Raw genomic sequence first — 23,522 nt, 5'->3', positions numbered from 1 at the left:
GCTTATCAAATTAAGTTTTAATTTCGTTAATTCTGGAATCTATTTCGGCAATGCCTGCCTCTTCGTGTAAATTTGTTATTCTAGTGTCGAAAGGACGATCAAGTACCATCCTCAGCACTCTATTCTGAGTAACCTGAATTTTGTTCCTGTGAGTCTGTGCACATGATTCCCACACCAGAGCTGCGTAGAGGATTGCAGGTGCTACGATTTGTTTGTAGACAGTCAGTTTGTTCACCCTTGAGAGGCGGGATCTACGGCAAATCAGCGGATACAGATACCTAACCAAGGCGGAACACTTGATTACGGTTTTCTCCACATGCGAGCGGAATAGGAGCTTTTCGACAAACAACATCCCGAGGGTTACTTCGGCGAACCACTCAACCCTTGTGCCATCCATGATTACAGTACAAGAGGGATCCGGTCTTAGTTTGAGTGATTACCGATGGTGGAACATGATCGCTTGTGTTTTGGAAGCATTGATTTTGATTTTCCACGTGGTGGCATAATCAGCAAAGGTGTTAAGGCATCGTTGAAGTTTGTTCGGCTATTGCGGTGTCATCTGCGAACAGGAAAAACAAGGAACCGTCACCGAGGGGAGGAATGTCGGAAGTATAAATGCTGTAAAGCAAGGGGCCCAGCAGACTGCCTTGCGGGACTCCTGCTGGGATGGAAAACGTGTCGGAAAGACAACCATTCAACGATACCTTAAATGACCTTTGCTGGAGGTAGTTACGGGTGATTTTAACCAGATGTAATGGGAAGTTGAAGTTACAAAGCTTGTACACAAGTCCGTCATGCCAAACATTGTCAAAGGCCTTTTCGACGTCTAGCAATGCCATGGCTGTGGACTTGGATACCGCTTTGTTACTTCGGATGTTATTCATCACTCGTACTAGCTGGTGATTGGTGGAGTACCCCTTTCTTAATCCAAACTGTTTAGTTTTCAAAAAATCTAATCCTTGCATGTAAAATTGACAACCCAAATTTGAAAGATTTTGGATTAGAAGGCTGAAGTTTGTCAAGACTGTTGAAGCTCTTAGAAGTTTTTCCACAAATGTAGCATCTCATTGTCGAAGAAGTACTTGTAGCAGAGTTACATACTTTGCCGTCCACCATTGTTGAAAATAAGACATGACTAACTTTTACTAATTTATCTTTGTTTATCTTGATCTCCGTTTGTTGAAGGTTCTCTATTTGCTTCTCAATATACGAAATTTCCTCAACCGTAATATCGTTAGTTTCTTTAATAAAACGAACCCTTATTGGACGGCAATATCTTGGTGATGACGGAACCGGATTCTGCCATATCAACTTTGTCTCACCACCAACTATATAGTAATCAGTCGAACTGGTGCTAATGAACTTTGGAAAATATTTGTATCATCAGCTTGCGCATCGTCAAACTTCTGCTTATAGTGCGTCTGCTGAGATCCGTCACATCCCCACTTGGTCAACAGCTGCATACTGCATTTTTATTCGTCCGATAACTGCTCCAAAACTTCATCCAGATACTTGCAAAGCCCTAATGCCGTGTGATCCAGTAGATCCTGAAGACGTACTTCCGCGCGTATTTCGGTAACTGTAATGGCTTCTTCCTTTGGGTAATAGTGATTCTTTGCTTGTTTCAAAACCGAATAACAAGGGTAGATCGATTTATCTGCCATGTGAATAACTTCATATTGCTTTCTCGTCAAGTCAGCCTCAACAAAAATAGCTAAAGCTTTTTCAGGCGCATGTTGACGAGGATATTTTGGATGGGGGTTAAGGATAACTCGATTAAGTTTCGTAGCTGTCGAGGGGAATGCTACTACTGATTTTATTACATTTGCAGCAGCTGTATTTCCAACAGATCGCTGACCCTAGAGTCGGTGTATAATGAGTCACGCCAAGAGTGAAGCCAAGTCTACCTATTGAACTGTCAAACCGGCTACCTATCGTGCAAAATAAATAAACATTACGATCCTATGAAAGGTCCACGAAAGGTATTGCAATAAAATATAAAATATAATCGAAGAAATGAGCATAAACACGCAGTGAGCGTTAAATTGTCATGGGATACGCTCGGTAATGATTAGTTATGAGAATTTCTACTATTTTTTGTTAAGATAATTTGACAAAATCACTGATATAATGATTTACTACAGCCGCAATATTTTTTCTCTCGCTAGAAGTCATTTGAAGTTGTTGTAGAAGTCCTCTGTTGCCAAGTGAAAAGAATGGGAATATTCCGAAAACCGTGATGCGAGTTCAACTGTTTTTCTCTTGGCGTGACTCATTATACACCGACTCTAGCTGACCCATTTGTGTAGCATATGTCAATTCGTTAACCGAAGAGGTTGCTCTGAATTCTGAAATTCTCCTACGCTTTGACCTCTCACTTAAATCTTCAAACTTCTTAAATGGATGTCCTTTTCTGCATGCTGGAGGACACCAAGAAGTGAATTGAATTTTAGAATTCAACCATTCGTGGTTGGCACTGATGAAAAAACTTTTGCGATAAAGAGAGGCTATCCATCTTTTTTTTAAGAGAGGCTATCCATCTTTTTTTAAAATCGGATTTGAAGTGGCAGAACTCACGCTTAAGTGTAGCCTTGCCTTCAGAAGGACATCTCAAAATGTTGGCCAGCTTGCTTTCAACAAACAATAATCGGTCATTTAGTACCTTTTTGGAACATGATTCCATTATCTGGCATAAATATTGCCTTGATATAAAACGATGCGATGTTTCAGACTCTGGAAAAACAGTTCAACGAACAAAATTTTAAAAATAAACATCTTTACGTCAATTGGCAATAAATCGAAAAAAGAGTAAACATGAGGAAGATTTTATTATGTCATTGTATTCCTTAAACATTGAGCTTTAAAATGGTATAATACAACTTGCCCGCAAATGCCCAGTAAGTTTAAAACCGTTAGTTAAAGTTCATGCAATTGCTAACTTCTTTCAAATGCATTGCATTATTGCATTGCATTAAACTATGAGTTCAAATTATGTGTTGAAACATGCAAAATCTTCAAAAACAATCTACTTACCGTTAAAAATTCGATTCATGTTGTCTAGCACCTTTTAAATTCAAGTTTTCAAATTTTAACACCGCGCACTTTTATTAACAACACAACTGACTGCGCCAGAGGCTAAGATATTGACAGGCAGGAGGGTTTAAAAACTCATTAGTGGTTATGTCATGAGCAAGATGTGTTGCTACTAAAAACACCGAAAAAAAGTAGAAGGGTCTGTGCCTAGGGACACGAACGGAAGCTTAACGTAGGACCGCTAGGGAACGGAATAAATGTGAAGAGCATTTAGTTCTTTTAATTATCTCATCTCTTTCCGTTTTTGAATTGTAGGCGTACCAAATTTGAAGTATTTTTTTCAAAGAGAAAGTTGATTAAGAGAATCAATCAAAATCACTTGCACCCCTGCTTCCAAGTTTGGTTAAAAGATTACAACTCTGGAGAGCATTTTGTGTGGTCGTTGGGGGCTTGTGGTACGGAATATGGACAAACAAGCACAGATATATTCTATTCCAACTCTTTACTGATGTAAGCTTGATGGCCCTGAAAAGGGCCGTTTTATTGAAGAGGACATCCATGGCCACTTACGCTTGGCGTGTATAGTGTAGGTGACAGCATCACGGACCTCATTTTCAAGCAACACCTTCAGCACACCTCGTAGATCAGACCGGAGATACGTTTGACACCACCACGGCGAGCCAGACGACCGATGGCGGTTATCTCGAAGAACTTTGCGATGACGCTTGGCATCTCCTTTACCAGAGCATTTCCTTCTTTGCCACGACCAGTCCATTGTTGCTTGTTAGGTGTGAAGGAGTGGACTAGCCACCACCTTCCTACTGCTGCTATTGCTGTTCACCACGCCGTCCGAAGCGAAAATGAGCTAATGCCATACAGCAGCGCTCTTTTATATCTTTTCAGGTTAAAGCAGAATGATGTGCAACCAAGTGGTATAAAAACTACAAAGACTCCTCCCATTATGAGTAGTTTGCTATCAAGTAGCGACATTGGCTCTTTTCCTTTTGCGTACACAGCGAATGAGAACGGCCCAAAGTTGAGTTTAGTTCACTCATAATCGCCAAAAGTGCAGGATCTCAGCGATGAGTAAATTTGTCTCATGGTTTCCTGTGGAAAACCTAAAAAATTTGCCAGAAAATGAGGAAATTGACGAAAATTTTATTCAGTCTCGGAGTAGTACCAATAGACAGAGTGAATCCAATCTTTACTTTTCTCAAATTCTGGAATTTTTCCCTGGAAAATCCTAGAAAAACCTGGGAAAACATGAGGCGAATTTACTCATCGCTGAGTTCCTGCACATTATTTCTTATTTCTGAGATAACTAAACTCAAATTTGGGTCGTTCTCATTCGCCGTGATATCACCTTGAAAGCGTGATTACCTCTCTGCTCAGCAGGCCTGGGTCCAATCTCAGTCGGCGCCACCGGCATGTTCTAAGACATAACATCTCTGATCACGCCTTCCTTCGGATGGGATGTAAAGCCGTTGGTCCCCGGTTGAGTTGATGGGTCGATTGGTAGGGTCCAGGTGCGGGAGCTGCCTCCCTGGCGTCGGTAGCATTGGAGCTCAGAATGGAAAGCAAATCTCGCGTCACTTTTCAATAGGTTCTGGTTATGGCTGGTTCTGAATATGACGATGAGTGTGCAAAATATTACACAATTCCATCCTCCCTATTCGCACGCGCCCGAGGATTGGAGGCGAATGCCACTTCGACTTGTTTCGTCTACTTACTACTCTCTGACGACTGTGCTGGGGAAGCAGCATATGCATGTAGGTGATTGGTGGATTTGTTAGTTAATTCGACGCTTTTGGACAATGCTGGACATTTACCAGTTTTTCAATAGTTTCTTGTTGAAAATCAACATTCGGAAGCATTGTTATCGATTTGTAGCCATATTTCTGATCGATTGGTGATAAAATTATTGAAATTGGACCAGGGACAGCTGAGTTATTAACGTTCAAAATCTTTCTTAATTTGTTACATGTTCCATTTTTGGTTTTCACAAAGTGTACCCCCATATAGAAATCAAAGACGTAGTCCTACGTCAAAATTTGGTTCATACATTTCGCTTTCCGGACTTTTGGCCAGCTTTCTAGAACAAATACTACTCTGTGCGCCCATTCGATGTCATCTACACAAAACGAAAATCAATTGTTTTATTCATGTGTTTCACTTATACATTGTTGCCAAAACATCAGCCTTATACATTCCATAAGACAACCCACATAGGTCCTTTAAGAATGCATAAAAGTTATGTGTGACCGCTTATACATTTAATTTCACACATGATCTTCATTAACTTTTTACAAGGTGTCTGTTTATTAGTTGACTTATACATTTTATGAATATTCAGCAATAGAAATTTGCCAAAAGGTATAAGGAGATTTCTATCTATGTACGGTGTCGAGCAGTGGATTTTCATCGATGTTGCTGTCCACCATTCGTCCGTACTGCACCCAGTCGACATGGTGATAGTCTTTACGCAAGCAGCTTCTAGCAGGAACCACGTTGACACCGACTTCAGTCACCTCCGGTTGGTGGTCAGAGCTGAGATCGTTGTTCGCTTCCGGCTTGGATAGTCCGATGATTGACAGGAAAAAGTCCAGGGTGGAGGGTTGGTTCGTCCGGAAATTGCACAGTGTACAGCCCATGTTGTGCGTGGTCGAACAATAGACATCCGTTCCGGTTCCTCTGGTAGTTCCGCCAAGCTTCATGGCGGGTGTTCAGGTCGCCCCCAACGATGAATCGGGAGCTAGTACGGGTGATGGCGGTCAGGTCCTTCTTGAATTGGATTCCTAGTCCATTGCTTGCGGTACACTGGCGTGGGCAGTAAACAGCGATAAACCGAACGTTTCCAGTTGGTGATTCTACCTCCAAACTAATGGCCTCGATGATAGAAGTGCGGATTTGGGGCAGAGTGCAAAACTTGATTCCCTTTCTGACGATGACCGCTACACCACCCCCTTGGAGCTAGTGCGATCAAGCCGGATAATTTTGTGGTCAGGCAACCAGAAGCTGTCGCCGAACTTTAGATGGGTCTCGGTTAGTAGGCCCCCGTCGATGCTGTGCTTGCGGAGGAAGTCGGCAAGCTCAATCTGTTTTGCTGTTGCAGAGCAAGCGTTCCAGTTAGCGATAGTTAGCGGTTTAGACACCATACTGGATGATGAACTTACCGAGCACTTGGATCTGTTCGGGCTTATTGTGACACTTACGTAGAGCACCGGTCATGTTGATGAAAATCTCCATCAATTCATCGGCTGAGAACAGATCGGGATTATTTGGTTGAGCTGTTGGTTGTCTTTAGAACCCAGGGGGGATGGAGAGCTTAGTCCGGCAGAAGATCCAAACGTTTCTTGAAGGGGGCGGATCGCACCCTTGGATTCGCTTGTCCATGAAGAGGCGGAAAGTCCTCTGCCCTGAAAGCCAGAGCCTTATCCTTCCTTCGTCCTGATTGATTGTTGGTGAACGCCTGTTTTCGGATACGTTTGAAATCCTCGCGTTAAGGGCACTGCTTGTCAGATCCTTGGTGAGCACCACCACAGTTGGCGCATTTGGACGTCACAGTTTCATCCGCTGCACATTCGGAGGTGGCATGGTATTGAGCGCAATTTCCGCATCGTGCCCTAATGTTGCAGTTGCAGGAACCGTGTCCGAAGTTCATACACCGCTGGCACTGAGTCACATCGCGATGGCCGCCACGATATGGCTCCCAGCGGACGATGATGGAAATGATGGACCGGATGGCTTTCAGTGCGTTGAGCGTCACGAAAAGGCTATCCGGATACGCCTTCACATTCTCGTCTCTTCTTGTCATTCGATACACAGCACTTGGGGCCAGCTTGTACCGGTCCCTGATTTCTGATTCGATAAACTTCGGGTTGAAGTTTGGTAGGCCCCTGATGACGACCTTGAACGGCTTCTTACCGGGAATGTCGTGGGTAAAGAATTCCACCTTGGAAGTCCTCAGGTGGGCGACGACCACGTCATACTCCGTTTCGGTACGGAGCACCACCTTAGTGCCGAATCTGCCCACCTTGTATTCGGCTTTAACGCCCAGCGTCGCTAGCTCCGCGATGAGTACATTAAGATGGGCATTTTTCACTACCAATGGAGATAGCTTCTCTTTTGCCGTGCTCATTTCGGTAGTATTCTCGGTTTCGGAAGCGTCACCGAAATCTCCAACATCACTGTTGTTCGTCGCAGTGACATCGGACTGGCCTCAATTCTTCTTCCTCTTCTTGCTGCGTTTTTCCAACACAGCTGGCTGGATATTCCCATCCATGGGGAGAACAGCAAACCACACCGGAGCTTCCTTCACCGGGGTCCTGGACTTTCACCGGGCTTCGCGACCGATGCTTCCCCATTTCGGGATACACACACGCACGACAAACCTCGAAAGAGAGAGCGAGCTAACACCGAACTGAACTGCTTGACGACCAAGCAGAGAATCCATTCAGATTAATATTCGAAGTCCCTCCTTTTTTACACATTCTACACACAAAATAGCTCACCCCTCACAGAATTTCCCGCCAATTTTTGTGTATAAGGCGGGGCAGAAAGATCTTTTGTGCAGAATATGTAAAAAAGGAGGGACTTCAAATGTTAAATTAAATGCATGTATAGAGGTTCCAGACATGTTTTGTAGTGACAGGTACTCTATTTTGTATTCTGTGAAAGGGAAATCACAAATCGAGTGTCATCAAAATACATGTCATTTTGAGAGATTGAGCTCGTGAGAGAGAATTTTCTCTCTCAAATTTGAATGTTTTGGCTCTCTGGGGACTGGTAGTAAGCAGGTAAAACTGTATGGGGAAAAATCATTTTTATTTAATTGTAGCTTGTTTCACAATAATTTCCGGGAAAAACTAAACGACAAAGTCCTTGACTAATTTATTTAGGTGGTCGTTCACTTTTTTTTACCTGAATATGCACCGAAAGCGAACTATTTCCACTTCTCTCAACTTCTATATGGGGATTTTTATCACTTCCTACCAGAGGAACAGCACCATCTATGTGGAAAATAGTCGTACGATATGATTAATTTTGAGGTGTTCTTGGTATGCCAGGAATATCTGCTCTATAAGAAAGCTGATAACTATACATTTCGTAAAAACTAATAACTAATCTTTCTTTCCGTTTCCTCTTATTCCAGGCGAAAAACCCTACAAGTGCTCCTGGGAAGGATGCGAGTGGCGCTTTGCCCGCAGTGACGAGCTGACCCGTCACTACCGGAAGCACACCGGAGCGAAACCGTTCAAGTGCCGACACTGTGACCGATGTTTCTCCCGCTCGGACCATCTGGCCCTGCACATGAAACGTCATGCCTAAACAGCGCCAGCAACAAAAGTAGGAATAGGAAGAAGACCAGCAGGAAGTGAAGTACCCCCCCTGGCACCCGATTTAATGAGCTTGTATCATCCTAAGGCCAAAAACCAACCCACACCTAAACACACACACACTTACACAACAGACACACAATCACAAAACCAATAACAAAATTTACCAAACAACAACAACATCAACTGAAAAACTCAAGAAGCTAGTGTGTGTTGTGCAATCGTCGCCAACACGCTGAGATGATTCCGTATGAAAAGTATTTTCTCTAAACAAACTCACATTCAGACATTTACGAAACTTTAGAAGACTAGGATGAACCCCCTCCCTTTTAGACATTGTCATCATCACACACACACACAAACATCATCATCATCATCATCATTATCATCGTCGTCGGTATGATCCCGCTCATTCTCACAATCGTCCCCGAATAAACACATCATTATCTAGAAAAGTTTTCTCATTAGACTATTATACACCAGGACGTAAGTTTTTTAGAAACGCGAGTGAGAGATAGGAAGGCGCCCAGCAAACGTAAACTGATTTTACAACAGAGATGAAAAAAGAAGATTAAACCCAGATGCACATTTGTGTGAAGATTCCAAGCGTTTTCGGAAAACCAAAATTTGAATATTGGTATTATATAATGTGTAAGCGAGGATTGTTATATAAGCGATAATGTCTCTTTGTATTTTAATTAGTTTTAAGAATCACATCACCCCTTCGACGCGGTTCCAGAACCGACATGTTTTACCACATCAGCATTCAATGGAGCGTTTTCTTGTAGCTTAATTGGAGTGTAGTTTCCTTAAGTATGCCTTCGTTGTTGTAGTCAAAGAGATAGAACATTCTTTAAGTTAGAGCGTTAAGATTTCGTATCGAATGTGGCCATTTTAGATCGTAGGTTTTTGTTTTGTTTTCGTTTGTTTTATTTTTCGTGAGAAAAAAAAAGTTTATTTGCAACAAGTCGAGTCAAGAAAGAAAACACTATGTTCTCATATTCCCATCAGGTTAGCAAAGTAAACAAATGAGGAAAACTATTATCCAACAATATAAAGGAAAACATCACTGCCAAAAACACAAATACATTTCGATTAGGATAAGATCGAAGGGAAGTTTAACTTTGCTAAAACTGCAACATGATTCTATTAATTTCGCTTTCTGTTCAATTAATCTTTATAAAACGGAAAATTAAACATATCCTGTCCTTGAATTTTATAATTCTTAATGTTACCTTAGGAAAACTATATGTATAAACAATGCAGCGCCACTTCAATGTTTGAAGTTTTACCATTTCGTTCAATTTAATGCTGGTGGCTTCAGTACTTCCTAGAACAGAAGCATATTTAAGCTTGTTTTCCATCTTGAAACAAATAAATAAAATACCTAACATTGACATGCTCACAAAACCCACACATCCATGACTGTGCAACAGCAACAATACATTGACACAAACAATACACACACTAAAAACCAAAAGCGATTCTCATCGACCGCGGAGATCGACGAACAGAATAAGAAGAAGAAACATAACCTATCGTTTGCGTGATGCAATTTCTGTGATCTGCATACAGCATTTTTTGAGTGACCGACGGTGGTCAAATTTATACAGCAACAGCAACAACAACAAAAAATCACAAGACAAGTAGAGTAAAATGGCAATGACTAGCAATGAATTAATATGAATTGTATAGTAGGAATCAAAACAAAAGAGAATTACAAAACAAAAAGTGACACATACACACACACACATACCTAGTAGTTGTGAAACCCGTAGCTGCATTCACTCTAACTTGTAGGATTGTAGGAACGTGCATAATGAATTATAATGTTTCGTTCAATATGTCTTATCCATAAGATCAGTCTGTCACAATTGGTTTCGGTTACACATGTGCTTAGGAAAGAAGGCAATAGCTTCCAGTAGATGAATTAGTCTCACAATTCAAATGTCATAGGCAAATTTCTACACCAATATCGAATTGCTTTACGCACATGCCATGACATGAATACACCTACCCGTACGTAGTTTTGTTTGATAAATCAAAGGGTTGATTGACTATTGAATTGATTTGATGGTAGAAAAATCCACTTGGAATCTGGACGCACCAGCGAATTAAAAATATAATTAGCATGAAAAACATCAGAACCAGCCAACGATGTCCTGTATAATGATTTTTGAACACGTAAAAAGCTGGGATCATCTTGATTATTTTGAGTACGAGCCATGAGTACTTCGGCAGTAGTCATGCGTGATTAAATTCGAAATAATCATTTGTGAATGTATCTTTTCAGTTTTAAATTTTATTCTTTTGGAATATTAATATATCATCAAATAAGTTTGAAATTCAATAAAATATTATTAAAATAGAATATCAGATGATTATTTTTAGCAAGAGAAAATTATTTTTTAATCATTCGATATTCTTCAATTGAGTTTGATGTCAAATTGATTAAATTTGAAGCAAAATGCGCATAGGTACTGTAGCATGTTTATCAGGATCAGGATTCATGGCATCGCTGGTAACAGTAGTGCTGCAAAATATCAATACCAACACCTACAAAATTTTGACTAACATATTGACAGTATCACCTCACTTAGTTCTTATATCAATGTCACTCGCCTCAATGTCACTCGCGAAAATGACAATGCCATCGTACTGGAAACGTACTGATATTCAAAGCGCTGTAGCAAATATTTCTTATTTACGCCAGCTAGAAAACACATCGGAGCTATTGATACAATGAAATAGATATTAAAAATATACCTAAAATAGATTTTCAGCTGTCGCTAAGTAAATTTCATATGAATTCCTATCAGGTTGAAATTCCTCAAACTCACTGGGGCTTTTAAAACACTCTTGTCCTGCGAATTTAACCAGCCCTCACTTAGAGTGAGTGGCGGCAGGAATATGGAAGAAGTAAACAAAAACTCCTCGTGAGAGAGGCAGAGTGAGCTTCAGCGAGAGGATGATTTGACGTGAGGTGCGCTTTTCGAGACTCCGGATGACTTTTTTGTTCGACGCAAGAAGCTCAGAGTTCACCCAGAGTGAGAGTAAGAGCGTGTGATAGAAAACATGAACATGAATGGCAGCAAACCTCACTCTACTTTTATCGCCCTTCGCTCACAAGCTCTGAAGCTCAGTGGAATGATTTGGCAGTATGCATTCTACTCCTCAGAAAAATGCTACACTCGGCTCATTTCAAACTCGCAAGCGAGGCTCCATCAAGCCTGATTCCTATGTCAAAGCCGTACCGCTCAATAGGCCTTTTTGTTGCACCACCAGGCGAGTTCGAGAGGAAACGTCAACCAACCCGTTTGTTTACGTCACAATCAGGATTTTTCACAACACAAATTAAGCATTATTCATTGAACATCTTGCCAATTTTCACCAGTAACTGTCTTATTTTACGGTTACAGATCTGAACTGATTTTAGCACTGTCATTGACAGACTTTCACGCGATATTGACAAAATTGTTTTTCACATAGTCACTAATAGACTTGATCCTCAAAAAAACCTCAAAATTTCATTAATTTTATCGTCAATGACAAATATTCTCCTGGTAACAAAAAGTGTAATTTCGTGCATTCTGAGTCACATTATTATTATCCAAGCAGTTCAGCACGTAAATGCTTGTTCACTTTAACGGTTCCATGGAATTGTTTTGCATAATTCAATTCGTTACAAAGCTGCATAGCTAACATTAAAGAGCCTGAATTTATAAAGAGGCGACATCTTATCCATTTGACAGGTCTTCTGCTCGATTCAAATGACTTTTCCTATGACTTCGACAGACAATCGATTGTTCCAATTTTGACATGTCGGCTCTGTAAATTCAGGCTCTTTAACTTTTACCTCGAATGAGTGACCAAAGCAGAATTGACAATATCACCAATGTCCTTTATATCTAGGCAACAGGCTTATTGGTGTTAGTGAAATGTGCAAATGTTTAGTGGTGTTCGTATTTCATTGCATTGTTTATCTTTTTACACGAAACAGCTGTTGGCAGTGACGTAAATCTCACTGTTCGCAGAATGCAATGTGTCACGGCGTCACTTGAGAGCTCAGCAATGTTAACAATACATTTTGTTCTAACACCAGCAAGCTGCCTTTCTTCTTCTTCATTCCTTTATTTAACGTCGGTCTCTGTTCCGCAATCTAGTGCCAATCACCGACGGACATCGATTGCCATCCATTGACGGCAATCGAATGTGCAGGAAGGCAGCTTCCACACCTGCGTAGGATACCGCACCCATTCAACACACATGGGCTGGGACCAACGGCTTTACTTCCCTTCCGAAGGAAGACGTGACCAGATATTTTTATGCCTCAGAAAAATCCCACCGACCTCGGCTGGGATTGAACCCAGACCCCTTGGAGTGTGAGAAAGCAGTCACGCTTACCACTACACCACCGGCGCCGGCAGCAAGCTGCCTGTTGGCCCAAATCTTATATAAACGTCATTGAATATCACCGTGTATTGTCGAGATTTTACAGCACTGCTCACAAACTTTGTTTGACGTTCACCTATTCACCACCAGAGGTCGCTTCGTTTCTATAGGCCTTTTAAATAGAAACTAAACGACCGACTCAACCTCTGGTGGTGAATAGGAGAACGTCAAAAAGAGTATTGTGAGCATACATTTTTGCCTTGAGACATAGGAAGCGGAACACTTTTTGACTTTTCCTGATAAATTGATTCATCCGAGATGCTGCAAAACTTAATCTACAGTTGAAAAATTTAATTCTGTAACGTTTTTGAAAAGATCCTGCTGATGTTCAAGAATATTTTTGTTGAGAAAAATAGAAAATTAGAAAAGTGCCTTAGTGGTTATGATCTTCCGGATTTCTTGTGTGTGAATAGTTAAGGCGCAAATCAGTTCAGATTTGTGGAAAATCGTACAATACGACAATTACCGATGGAAATTGGCAAGATTTTGAATAAAAAATGCTGTTATTTGCGTTGGGGAAAATACTTATTCTGATGTAAACAAACGGTTTGGTTGACGTTTCTCCTCGAACTATCGTGGTGCACTCTACGTTGGTGGTACATTAAAAAGGCGTATTGAAAAGACGTATATCATGCATGCTACGAATATCAGTGTCGGACGGGAAATTCAGTTCTGGAGCTATGGGCCTTTTTAATGCACCACCAACGTAGAGTGCACCCCCGCGAGTTGTAGAGGAAACGTCAACCAAACCGTTTGTTTACATCAGAAAGCATTTTTCACAACGCAAATTAAAGCCTTTTTCATTCAACATCTTGCCAATTTCCATCGGTAATTGTCTTATTGTATGATTTTCCACTGATCTGAACTGACTTGTACTCAAACTATGTACAAACATGAAATCCGGAAGATCATAACCACTAAGGCCCTATTCTAATTTGCCATTTTTCTCAACAAAAATATTGTTGAACACCAGTAGGATCCTTGCAAAACCGATACAGCTTTAAATTTTTCAACGGTAGATCATGTTTTGGAGCATCTCTGATGTATCAATTTATCAGGAAAAGTGAAAAAGTGTTCCGCTTTATGTTTCATGGCAGAAATTTATGCTCACATGGTTTTTGACGTTCTCCTATTCATCACCAGAGGTTGAATCGATCGCTTAGTTCTATTTAAAAGGCGTATATCCTACGTCAATTGACATTGTTAACAGCACGCAGCACTTTTACACATGTTACAAAATGCAACAAAATAATGCCATTACTAGATAAACATTACAAAAGGTCCTATCTGCATTGCTCGAATCTCTTCATCGACTTTCTCTTTCATTAATAACCCAGTTGCTATCCACCTGTAGTATTTGACTTTTAGACGCTAGATAAGAACCTCCATTATCATACTATGTGGTAAAATTAGTGTGAAACTGTTTGTATAACAAAGGTCATCACAAGAGAAAGTCGATGAAGGGAATCGATCAAAGCTGGTAGGACCATTTGAAATGTTCATCAAGATTTGCATCATATTATGTCGCAGAGAGTGTTGGTCACGACCTAGGCGAGTAAGAGAGGTGACACAGTCGGAAGAAGTTTAGTTTGTTTACTAAAATGAACCGCCCATTTTGTTATGGCAAGTTTTGCTATAAGAAATGCTCCTCGTGTTTATTAGCGAAATTCACATCAAAGATTGATTAATTGCGTAGGAAATCAGTTTGGCACGGCATTTGTGACCAGCATACACCTTCCGGTCGTATGAAACAGGTCAAAAACTGTCCAAGTCCGCAGATAAAAAATTTTGTTTTGAATTTCTGTATGGCAAAATAGTGAACTTTTCATGAACATTAACGGCAAAGAACTCACCAACACTGGAAGACCGTGAGTTCCTGCCCACCTGTCATTTCCCATCTTGGGTCACGACATTCGTCGCATGCAACATAGACGAGTGAACGGATGGATTTGAGTTCACTCACTCGACAAAAAGTGACACAACAGCGGGGCTCTGTTTACTAAAAATGAACACATGAATAATGCTCGCAGAACATTTGAAAAGAGATTATCAATTTTTGTAAACAACTTGTTAGGTGCTTTTCACGAGAACCGAAGCATGCTCACGTAAACCAAGAGCACTATCGGGAAGGGGCGTATTCGGTTCGCGCGAAAAGGGCTTACAAGTTTTGTGTACACAAGTTGATAGACCCATTTCAAATGTTACGCGAGTATTATTATTATTATTTAGCTTTATTTAGGAGGCTTTCAGCCTTAGGCTGGTTCGCCTCCAATAGAGTATTATTCATATGTTCATTTTTCGCTGTTGTGTCACTTTTTGTCGAGCGAGTGAACTCAAATCCATCCGTGCACTCGTCTATTGTCTATGCAGCAGCTCGCTCTCCGGTTTAGAAGCGTTTACGTTGCGTTGACGTAAATTTTACAGTTAGACAATACATTTAGAAGTCACTTTGCCACAACAAGTCAGATCCGGATCTAATGTTGGTGGCCTAATTGGCTTGACGTTGAATTAAAAATTAATGGTTTTGTAATGAACTTTTATTGAAAAATACCGAATAGCGGAAATAGCAAAGTCTTCGTAGCCAGAGCTGTACACACTTAATATAGCTCGTTAAAATCTCCAACAGCCGATTACCTCGGCATTTACTTTTGCTGATATATCTGCAAAATATCTGTTTGTTAGCTGATATCTCAGCCAAATGATATTAGTTAGCTGAGTCTCGGCAATTGTTTTACAGAATGTCAGCAAAATAAATTGCAGAACTACTCGGCTGTTGGAACCTCGGCGAAAAATTTTAAGTGTGTACATTTTTGAAGTTTTAAAATGAATGCCAAAAATAGACGAGTGCACGGATGTATTTGAGTTCACTCACTCGACAAAAAGTGATACAACAGCGGGGCCCTGTTTACTAAAAATGAACACGTAACATTTGAAACGAGCCTATCAACTTTTGTACAAAAAACTTGTTAAGTCCTCTTCGCGTGAACCGAATACGCCCAGGCAAACTAACAACACCAAGGACCTAGCAAGTTTTTTACAAAAGTTGATAGGCCGTTTTCAAATGCTACGCGAGCATTATCCATGTGTTCATTTTTAGTAAACAGGGCCCCGCTGTTGTGTCAATTTTTTTTCAGTACATGAACAAAAGTTCACCCGTGCACTCGTCTATAACGCCTAGCCAACCTATCAGCAAGAAACGAAAATGAAAAAGAAGCACACTTAAGGCCGGCTCACATTAGTTACGTTTTCGGGTTTTTTGACAGATAATGCTAACTGTCAAAAAACCTGAAAACGTATCTATTGTGCGCTGGCCTTTAGAATGAAAGGCTGGCTATGGATTTTTTAGTCTTTCCTTTGCTCACCTCTTGCAATGAAAGTAACGTCGATTTTTGAGTTGAAACGAAGCCTCAATTTGGTTTAAAATTTCTTTCACAGACAGTCTGTCACCGTTTTTGCAATTTATTTAATATGCGTTTTCATCACTACCTAAAGCCCATTTTTGCCTGTGGACTTGGAGACATACTTCAAGTCCCCGCGTACATCGTACGGGTTAGGCAAAAATGTGCGTCTATCTTGAAAAACTGTCGCATTAATGGCCCTTCGCTCATTTTCAACTTCTATTCAATTTTCATACTGCCGTACTCTAACGGAACTATCCACCTACCCTCTTCTAAAGATCATTCTCTAGCTAATAAATCATCACACTAAAGCTTCATGTTAGCATTTCCAACCAACTGTGTAAACCATGCCATTCAACTGACTTGATCAACTCACTTGAATTGAAAAAAGGTTGAACCAGGCTCAACTTTTCAAGCCAATTGAATTCAACTCAGTTGATCATTTGACTTGCCTAGTCTAAACCCAGCATTAGTCTTTCGTATCACTGAGGCTTGAAGAAAATGAAAAATGAAACATGAAGCGACGGAAGAAAGAGAGACAAACGATTAAAAATATGTTTGTAAATGCCGACGGAGGTGCTAGAATGATGCGAGGCTGCTCTACTTCAACAGAAAAAGAAAGCTAGCTGAAGGGATGCCACATATACAAATGTAATCATACAGATTGTTTCAATATTTTGATACAGATATCTGTATACACAGATTACAGATTTTTAGAAAGTATACAGATTTTTCAAACAAGTGGAATATATTATATATTATTTTTCATATATATATTTGTTCCGATAAATAATATTTTCTTCCTTCAAATTTTATTTTTTAATAAATAAAATATGATTGTTTTGAGTATGCATGAGCATGATTGACCGCCCACGGTTACTACTCTGTTATTGCCAGACCAGCTGTACTTACACAGAGAACCAATAGACGATGCTTGGGACTAGCAATCATCCTCAATGTGTAAAAACTTGTGATCTTAAACTAGGCAATAGAGCCGACGGCCGCGCACGAACACAGGTCAAGAAAGGATGGGGTAGGAATGTGTTGACGTGACACTCGCTGAATTGATGTCCTAGGCAGACGAGCTCCTTTTTAATCATCGAGTTGTTGTTATTAACATGTAGTCATGTTAACAAACAAAACGATTGACGAATCTTGAATGTGGATGGGCTAGAGATTAGACACATGATGTTCTACTCAGTAAGCAAAACCGGTTGCTCTAAGGTCACCGAGCCCATCATATCACAATATAGCGTTACTCAAGTTTTTATAACTATTCAAACCCGGCACCAACGACAACAAAAAGTTTTACAATATACACGATAAACAAGCGATCTTACCATACATTTTTAATATGAAAGGACCTGGGACCGCGTTTTTCTGCTCAGCCACTGCAACCGACGATCTTTGAAATCCTAAAACTAAAAGCTACGAAATAGAACTTAGGCCTTCATCAAGATCCACTTTCACGCGACGTTCAATGTTTCGATGTTCTCTTTACGCATGGTTCAGGCAATCATTACAAGCTATGACCGACGTGACGATTGTTTTACATTCAATAAATTAGAATAGTTTTCTGATGTTCAGATGTTCTGGTCTATGAGTTCTCGATGGGAGAGATATTAGTTTCCCATTCTTATGGGTAAACAAGCCATTTAAGCAAACTCTCTAGAAGAGTCAACTAGATATTTTGAAATTTGAATAGCATCATATTAGAAAACAAACAATAATGTACGCAATTCTAGTAAGCTCCCAGCAAAACTAGTTCTGGTTGAGAGGTCAGCACTTCCTGATGATTCAACCAGATTGTGGCTCTCTCGGTGTGCTGGATTGCGTGCCAAAGTCTGGAGCTCTATATAAGGCAATTGTATTGAATGGTTCTGCTTCGAAATCAAACATCTGGAAATGATGCAGAAGTGCAGAAACTGCCCAATGTTTCATTGATTTTCACAATGGTTTGCTTCTTCACGCGGATATTTCCGTTGTCAAGTCAGCGAGGTAGAACGGAGGAAGATGGCGTATGTAATTTGATTTACTGGCATGATATACAATTTTGGAATTTCGTTTGATTACTATTCAGGAAAAAACAATGAATACTGAAAACTCGGTACTCCATTTTACTGAGTTTCATTCATTCTCCGTAAAGCTGTTATTTTACGGTAAATTCAGTACATGCTTTTACCGTATTCAGTAGCTTGTCGCAATAGCTACTGACCATCAGTAGTTTTATTGAGAATAGCTGAATGATCGGTATTTTTGTGATTTACAGTTTGAAAACTGTAAAAGCAAATTACCGAACATGGAAACCGTGATTAAGTGTTTAGAGTACAATACAATAAACACTGTATCTTCAGCGTTCCAATAAGCCTTCTCCATCATAACGGGATGCGCTTCCAGTCGTTTCATTGTATGGAAGTATCGCCAACGGCAGAGCGCTTCCATTGCAGCAATGGACACTAAACGTGGTCATCACTCACAGATTCATCATGAAACGGTTGCTTTTCAAAGTCGACGACGCATCGACCGAAAGAACTGCTGATGAAGAACAATGAGGAGGACCACACAATGGTTGCTGCCGAGTAAACAGACGAACGACTAACGCCGGACACACATCGAGAGTGGCCTGCTTCTGTCGACAGCCGAGTGAACACTGATAGTTTATTTTAGTAAACAAACTTACACTTCTTCCTTCTGTGGCTCCTTTGTATTAGGCGCCTAGGTCCCAGTCTGTGTTTAAAAGTAGAATGAGGAACATAAGCTAATAATCAGTCGGTGGATTTTTTATGAACTCGAGATGAAGAATAAATAAATGTAACTGCATACCACGGGGCCATCCTTAGCTCCGTCGGTAAAGGCACAGCTTTTAGGTATTACCATACTGGAGGCTGCTAGGTTCTATTCCCACACAGAAAAAAATTCTGAATTTTAACTATCGCGTAAAGTCTCCCTTCGTTTAATTTTGAGCTATACTTGGCACAAACAGCGATATCGTTTACAAGCTTGCATACAATATTGCTAATTTATGCAATATTGCGCTTAAATTTACACGAAATATCGCATAAATTTATGCCAAATCTAGCGTTAATTTTATGTGCGCTATATCTCGCAGAAATTGACATGAATTTTTCGAACGGTGCAGTCTGGTCTAAGATTTTTCGGTTTGGAAAAATTCACGGCTTCTTGAGTACACAGAAAAAATTCTGAATTTATCTATCGCGTAAAATCTCCCTTCGTTTAATTTTGAGCCATTCTTGGCACAAACGGCGAAATCGTTTACAAGCTTGCATACAATATTGATAATTTATGCGATATTGCGTTTAAATTTACACGAAATATCGCGTAAATTTATTCAAAATCTAGCGTTTATTTTATGTGCGCTATATGTCGCAGAAATTTACATGAAATTTCGTACGGTGTAGAGAGTAGGATTGTACTTGTCACACAATATATACTAATCCAAAAATGGTATAGACTTAGAATGAACACTAAGCTGAATCGTAATAAAGACAAAAGAAGAAGAACTGAATACCAGTTGTGGGTATGATATCTTTAATTAGTCAATTGCACCAATTCCTGCTTGCAATTTAATAAAAAAAATTATATTTTTTTCGAATGAAACTAGTCCAAAGCTCGATCAGTTCGTCCGGTAACGAACATTTCCACCAAGAGATTGTTATGTTTCCGTGAAAGTGAGTACGAACAAGCCATGTGGGTTACCTCTCCATGTGCAAGTCAATGATTTTTGTTTTGCTCATTCATTGTCTTGTCATTTTCTGAGGGATTAAAACGAGAAGATACGGAAACGAATTATTTTTATTTAAAATTATAGTTACTTTAACAGTCATGGGTAAATTGTGACTTGTGACCTGGGGATGATGTTTTAACTCGTGACATCGGCGTGAGGGGTACATATGTTAACCACTACGCCAGGGCTGTCCCCCGGTAACAAATTAAATGATGCATTGTTTTTTTCAGAACTCTATTATTTGGTGTATTCGTGTTATGATGATTTAATAATTTGTGTTACTGATATTCCAAATTCAAACAAATCTGATCACAATTACGCGCAGTCACTCATTCAATAAAACCACCCTACATTCACACATGTATCACCAGCCATTTTAGATCAACTTAAGCGAAACGAAACCAAAACTGATTGAAATTGAACAGTGAAAAAATGTGTCAAAAATAGTATTAATCAAAGACTGCATAATTTTTTACGTATTTTAAAAACAGTAGACGAATCTTATAGAAACAAGTAATGATAACGATATAAGCAACAAAAAATGATAACAAATCAGAAGAATTAATACGGATGAGAATTTCTACCGCATTTCGAAAATGTTTGATGTCACTCCGTTAGGCTCCATTGGATGTCCGGGCGGTTTAGTGTGTTATCGTTCCAGGTATTTTTCAATGTTTTGTATTCTTTTGTTTGCTGTTTAAGTCATTGACCTACTGTTACAACTCTATGTCCCCGTAGAACGAATAAAAAAAAATACCAACTGTCACCACCAAACTAACACCTGAATCCGCGCAAATGCAAGCACCGGTACCATGAAAAGAAACACATATAAAAGTTAAACACAATACCAAAATGCAATAATAAACAAAACAAACTACAGCAAACCATGCAAAACAAGCAAAAAGCACTGACAACATCAACATTCGTACGATGAAAAGCTATTTATTTCCTTTCATATATTACAAAAAGCAGAGAAGATACACATAATAAAACACAGTTTTTAAACACTCACACACACACACACATACACACAATCAAAAACGAACAAAGTATTATTTAAAAGTGAATTAGCACGCAGCATATAAATATGAACGTACAGTCCACTTGTGTAGCGAATGGAATGGACTCACAAGAGAAAAGAGTAGTGAAACAGAAAGAAGCAAAAAAACACAGTTAATGAGAAAGGTGTGTAATATTTAGCAGTAGAATAGAGAAATGGATAAAATTGGTGAGAACATTAGAAAAAAATAAACTAGCGGAAACAAAACTGTAGTTTAGATCAAATATATTTTTTACAAACTTTTTTTTTTCGAGACGAAGAAAAATCGTAAAAAGAAGGGTAAAACGACGAACAAGAGCAGAGTGTTGCACCCACGGAGGCGCACTTTTTCGTTCTTTGTTCCGACGTCAGGAACTGCTTCCGGCATTTGTTCTACTGCTGTTTTTTTTTTAGATCAATCTGACGAACGCACTTAAGCACAACTGCAAAACTCCAGCTTTTCTACGTTCTAGCACAAATCCCTTCCTGTTCGCAGGAGTTTCATAATTGGCGTTATGCTTTCGAATGATTAGCTTTTAAGATTTTGAACCATAGGTTTAAGAAGCCAATTTCCCTCCCAATCGAATGATACCAAAAAAAAAGTAAGCGAAAAAATTGTTGTTTGTTTGTCGCTTGAAAGTTTTATTTTACTTAAGTTTGATTTCTGTTGATTAATTTTATTGCTGCTAAGAGAGCACAGTCAGTTTTGACGACCCTGGCGTGTTCGTTTAGTGTAACACGCTCACACTCAAAAGCGAAACGAAAAAAATAAAGCAACTCGTTGAACGGAAGGAATATTATAGCAAAGCAAGTGTAAAATAGTGGACGAACTAAAAGAGAATGCGAAAAAAATGAAATCCAATACGATTAAAGATAAATTTAAAACAATAAAGTAAAGAAACGAATTTTATACAAGCTATATTTAAGATAATTTAAGCAAGAAAGGAAAGGAACCGTAAAACAAACAAAAACTCTATGTTACGTAAGTTAAGGCAATCTACTGTAAGGCTAGCGAGGTTTTTGTAAATGAATTCCATTTGGTTTAGGAGCACGTAAGAAAAAGACGCTGATCAGATTGGCGCTGTTGCCAATGCTTGAATGCAGAATTAACGGAAGCGGATGGGGAAAGAAACTTTTGTATCCTATAGTTTGAAACGATAGAAGAACGATGCTGTAACAAACGTGCAGGCAAATCTGTGTGTGTTCTGTTCCATGTGTTGAACAATGTAAATTAATAGGTCTGATTAGAGGTTTTATAGAAAAACAGAAGAAAAACGGAAAACACTAATACCGGTGGAACCTAACTTGATGGAATGTGTGCGAGTGCGTGGCACGTGGTTTATTATTTCCCATTGCTTTGGATTGGTGTTCTGAGGTAACTGATAAAAACTGAACGGCTAGTTGTGCGAAATTCTTGGCTTCGAACCGTCTGCTGCTGTTTGAAAATGTGGAGGAATGTTATGACAAATGTACCGCTGTAACTGGAATTTGGATTTCGTATTCGATGTGTTCGGCTCTGGCAGTCTAAAAAAACAGCATTATTTATTAAACCTTTTTCAAGGACTCTGTAATTCTGCAACAAATTCCATTACAAGATAAAAAAATTATCTTATTACCCTAATGTGTTACTAACAGAGGCACGTTTCATTGTTAGGTGTGTATAGTGTTCTAAATTGTGATGTCCTACTTGCATGGCGCCCACTTTGGCTGTGAGCGGTAAGGATTTGTTAGAAATTTGCTTAGTAAACTACTAGTCTCTTACTCACTGCATCAATATCGAATAGCGTGAACCACTCTGTATCGTTAATCTTCAAACTTTTACCGATGGGATAAAAGCTAAGTAACTTTCTATCTAATAGCGAATTCGTTTATTATTCAATACCAACCTGCATCGGGTATCAAGATTGGGTCTGCTTGTTTTCTGACAAACGTCAGTTTGCTCGTTTGTTTTAATTGTAGAGAGTAATTGAAACACGTCTTTATCGGTTGACGTTGAACAGTGGAATGAAAATTTTATTCAGAAACTTAGCAACTAATAACAAGTGCATATAGCGACGCGAATTACTGGGTTGCTACGATCACAATACTCCTCCCTAATCCGCGACGCCAGTTAGCTTCCGAAACTTCTGCTGCTTCTGAACGGTCATCGGCTTCGTGAACCCATCGGCTGGCTGTTCCGTTGTCGACGTGTAGCTCAGTTGGACGACACCATGCTGCAGGCTATCATGCACGAAATGGTACCGTATACTGACGTGCTTGGTCCGGGGGTTATACGAACCGTTGTTGGCGATGCTGATTGCCGATTGATTATCGCAGCACACGGAAATCGGTTTGGCCTCGCAAAACTGCGACTGCAGATTACTCCACCACATAGCTTCCTGGATCGTGCGAGACATGGCCATGTATTCCGCTTCACAGGACGAAAGGGCTACGGTAGGCTGCTTCTTGACGTTCCACGAGATCGCACCTCCCTGCATCATGAACACATAACCGGTTGTGGATTTCCGGTCGTCCGCATC

The 23,522-nt window shown here is 39.8% G+C and overlaps 1 protein-coding gene and 1 long non-coding RNA gene across 3 annotated transcripts in view; both read left to right on the top strand.

Annotated features, from left to right (window-relative positions):
* LOC135712915 (Krueppel-like factor luna) overlaps positions 1-12,057 on the top strand; it is a 328,356-nt gene extending 316,299 nt beyond the window's left edge. For both annotated transcript variants that reach the window (XM_065236013.1, XM_065236012.1), the window contains exon 4: positions 8,186-12,057. In XM_065236013.1, coding sequence (XP_065092085.1) covers positions 8,186-8,361 — 176 coding nt within the window. In that variant the 3' untranslated portion in view covers positions 8,362-12,057. The remainder of the gene's footprint in view (positions 1-8,185) is intronic.
* LOC135712917 (uncharacterized) overlaps positions 1-23,522 on the top strand; it is a 276,389-nt gene that overhangs the window by 247,126 nt on the left and 5,741 nt on the right. The gene's annotated exons all lie outside the window — the stretch shown is intronic.

The sequence above is a fragment of the Ochlerotatus camptorhynchus genome, unplaced genomic scaffold (genome assembly GCF_037179485.1).
Source record: "Ochlerotatus camptorhynchus isolate MF236.1 unplaced genomic scaffold, CSIRO-AGI_Acam_v1.1 ptg000516l, whole genome shotgun sequence".
NCBI classification, from domain to species: Eukaryota; Metazoa; Arthropoda; class Insecta; order Diptera; family Culicidae; genus Ochlerotatus; species Ochlerotatus camptorhynchus.
The sequence above is the reverse complement of the archived record's forward strand: the minus strand, read 5'-3'. Positions and strand labels throughout refer to the sequence as shown.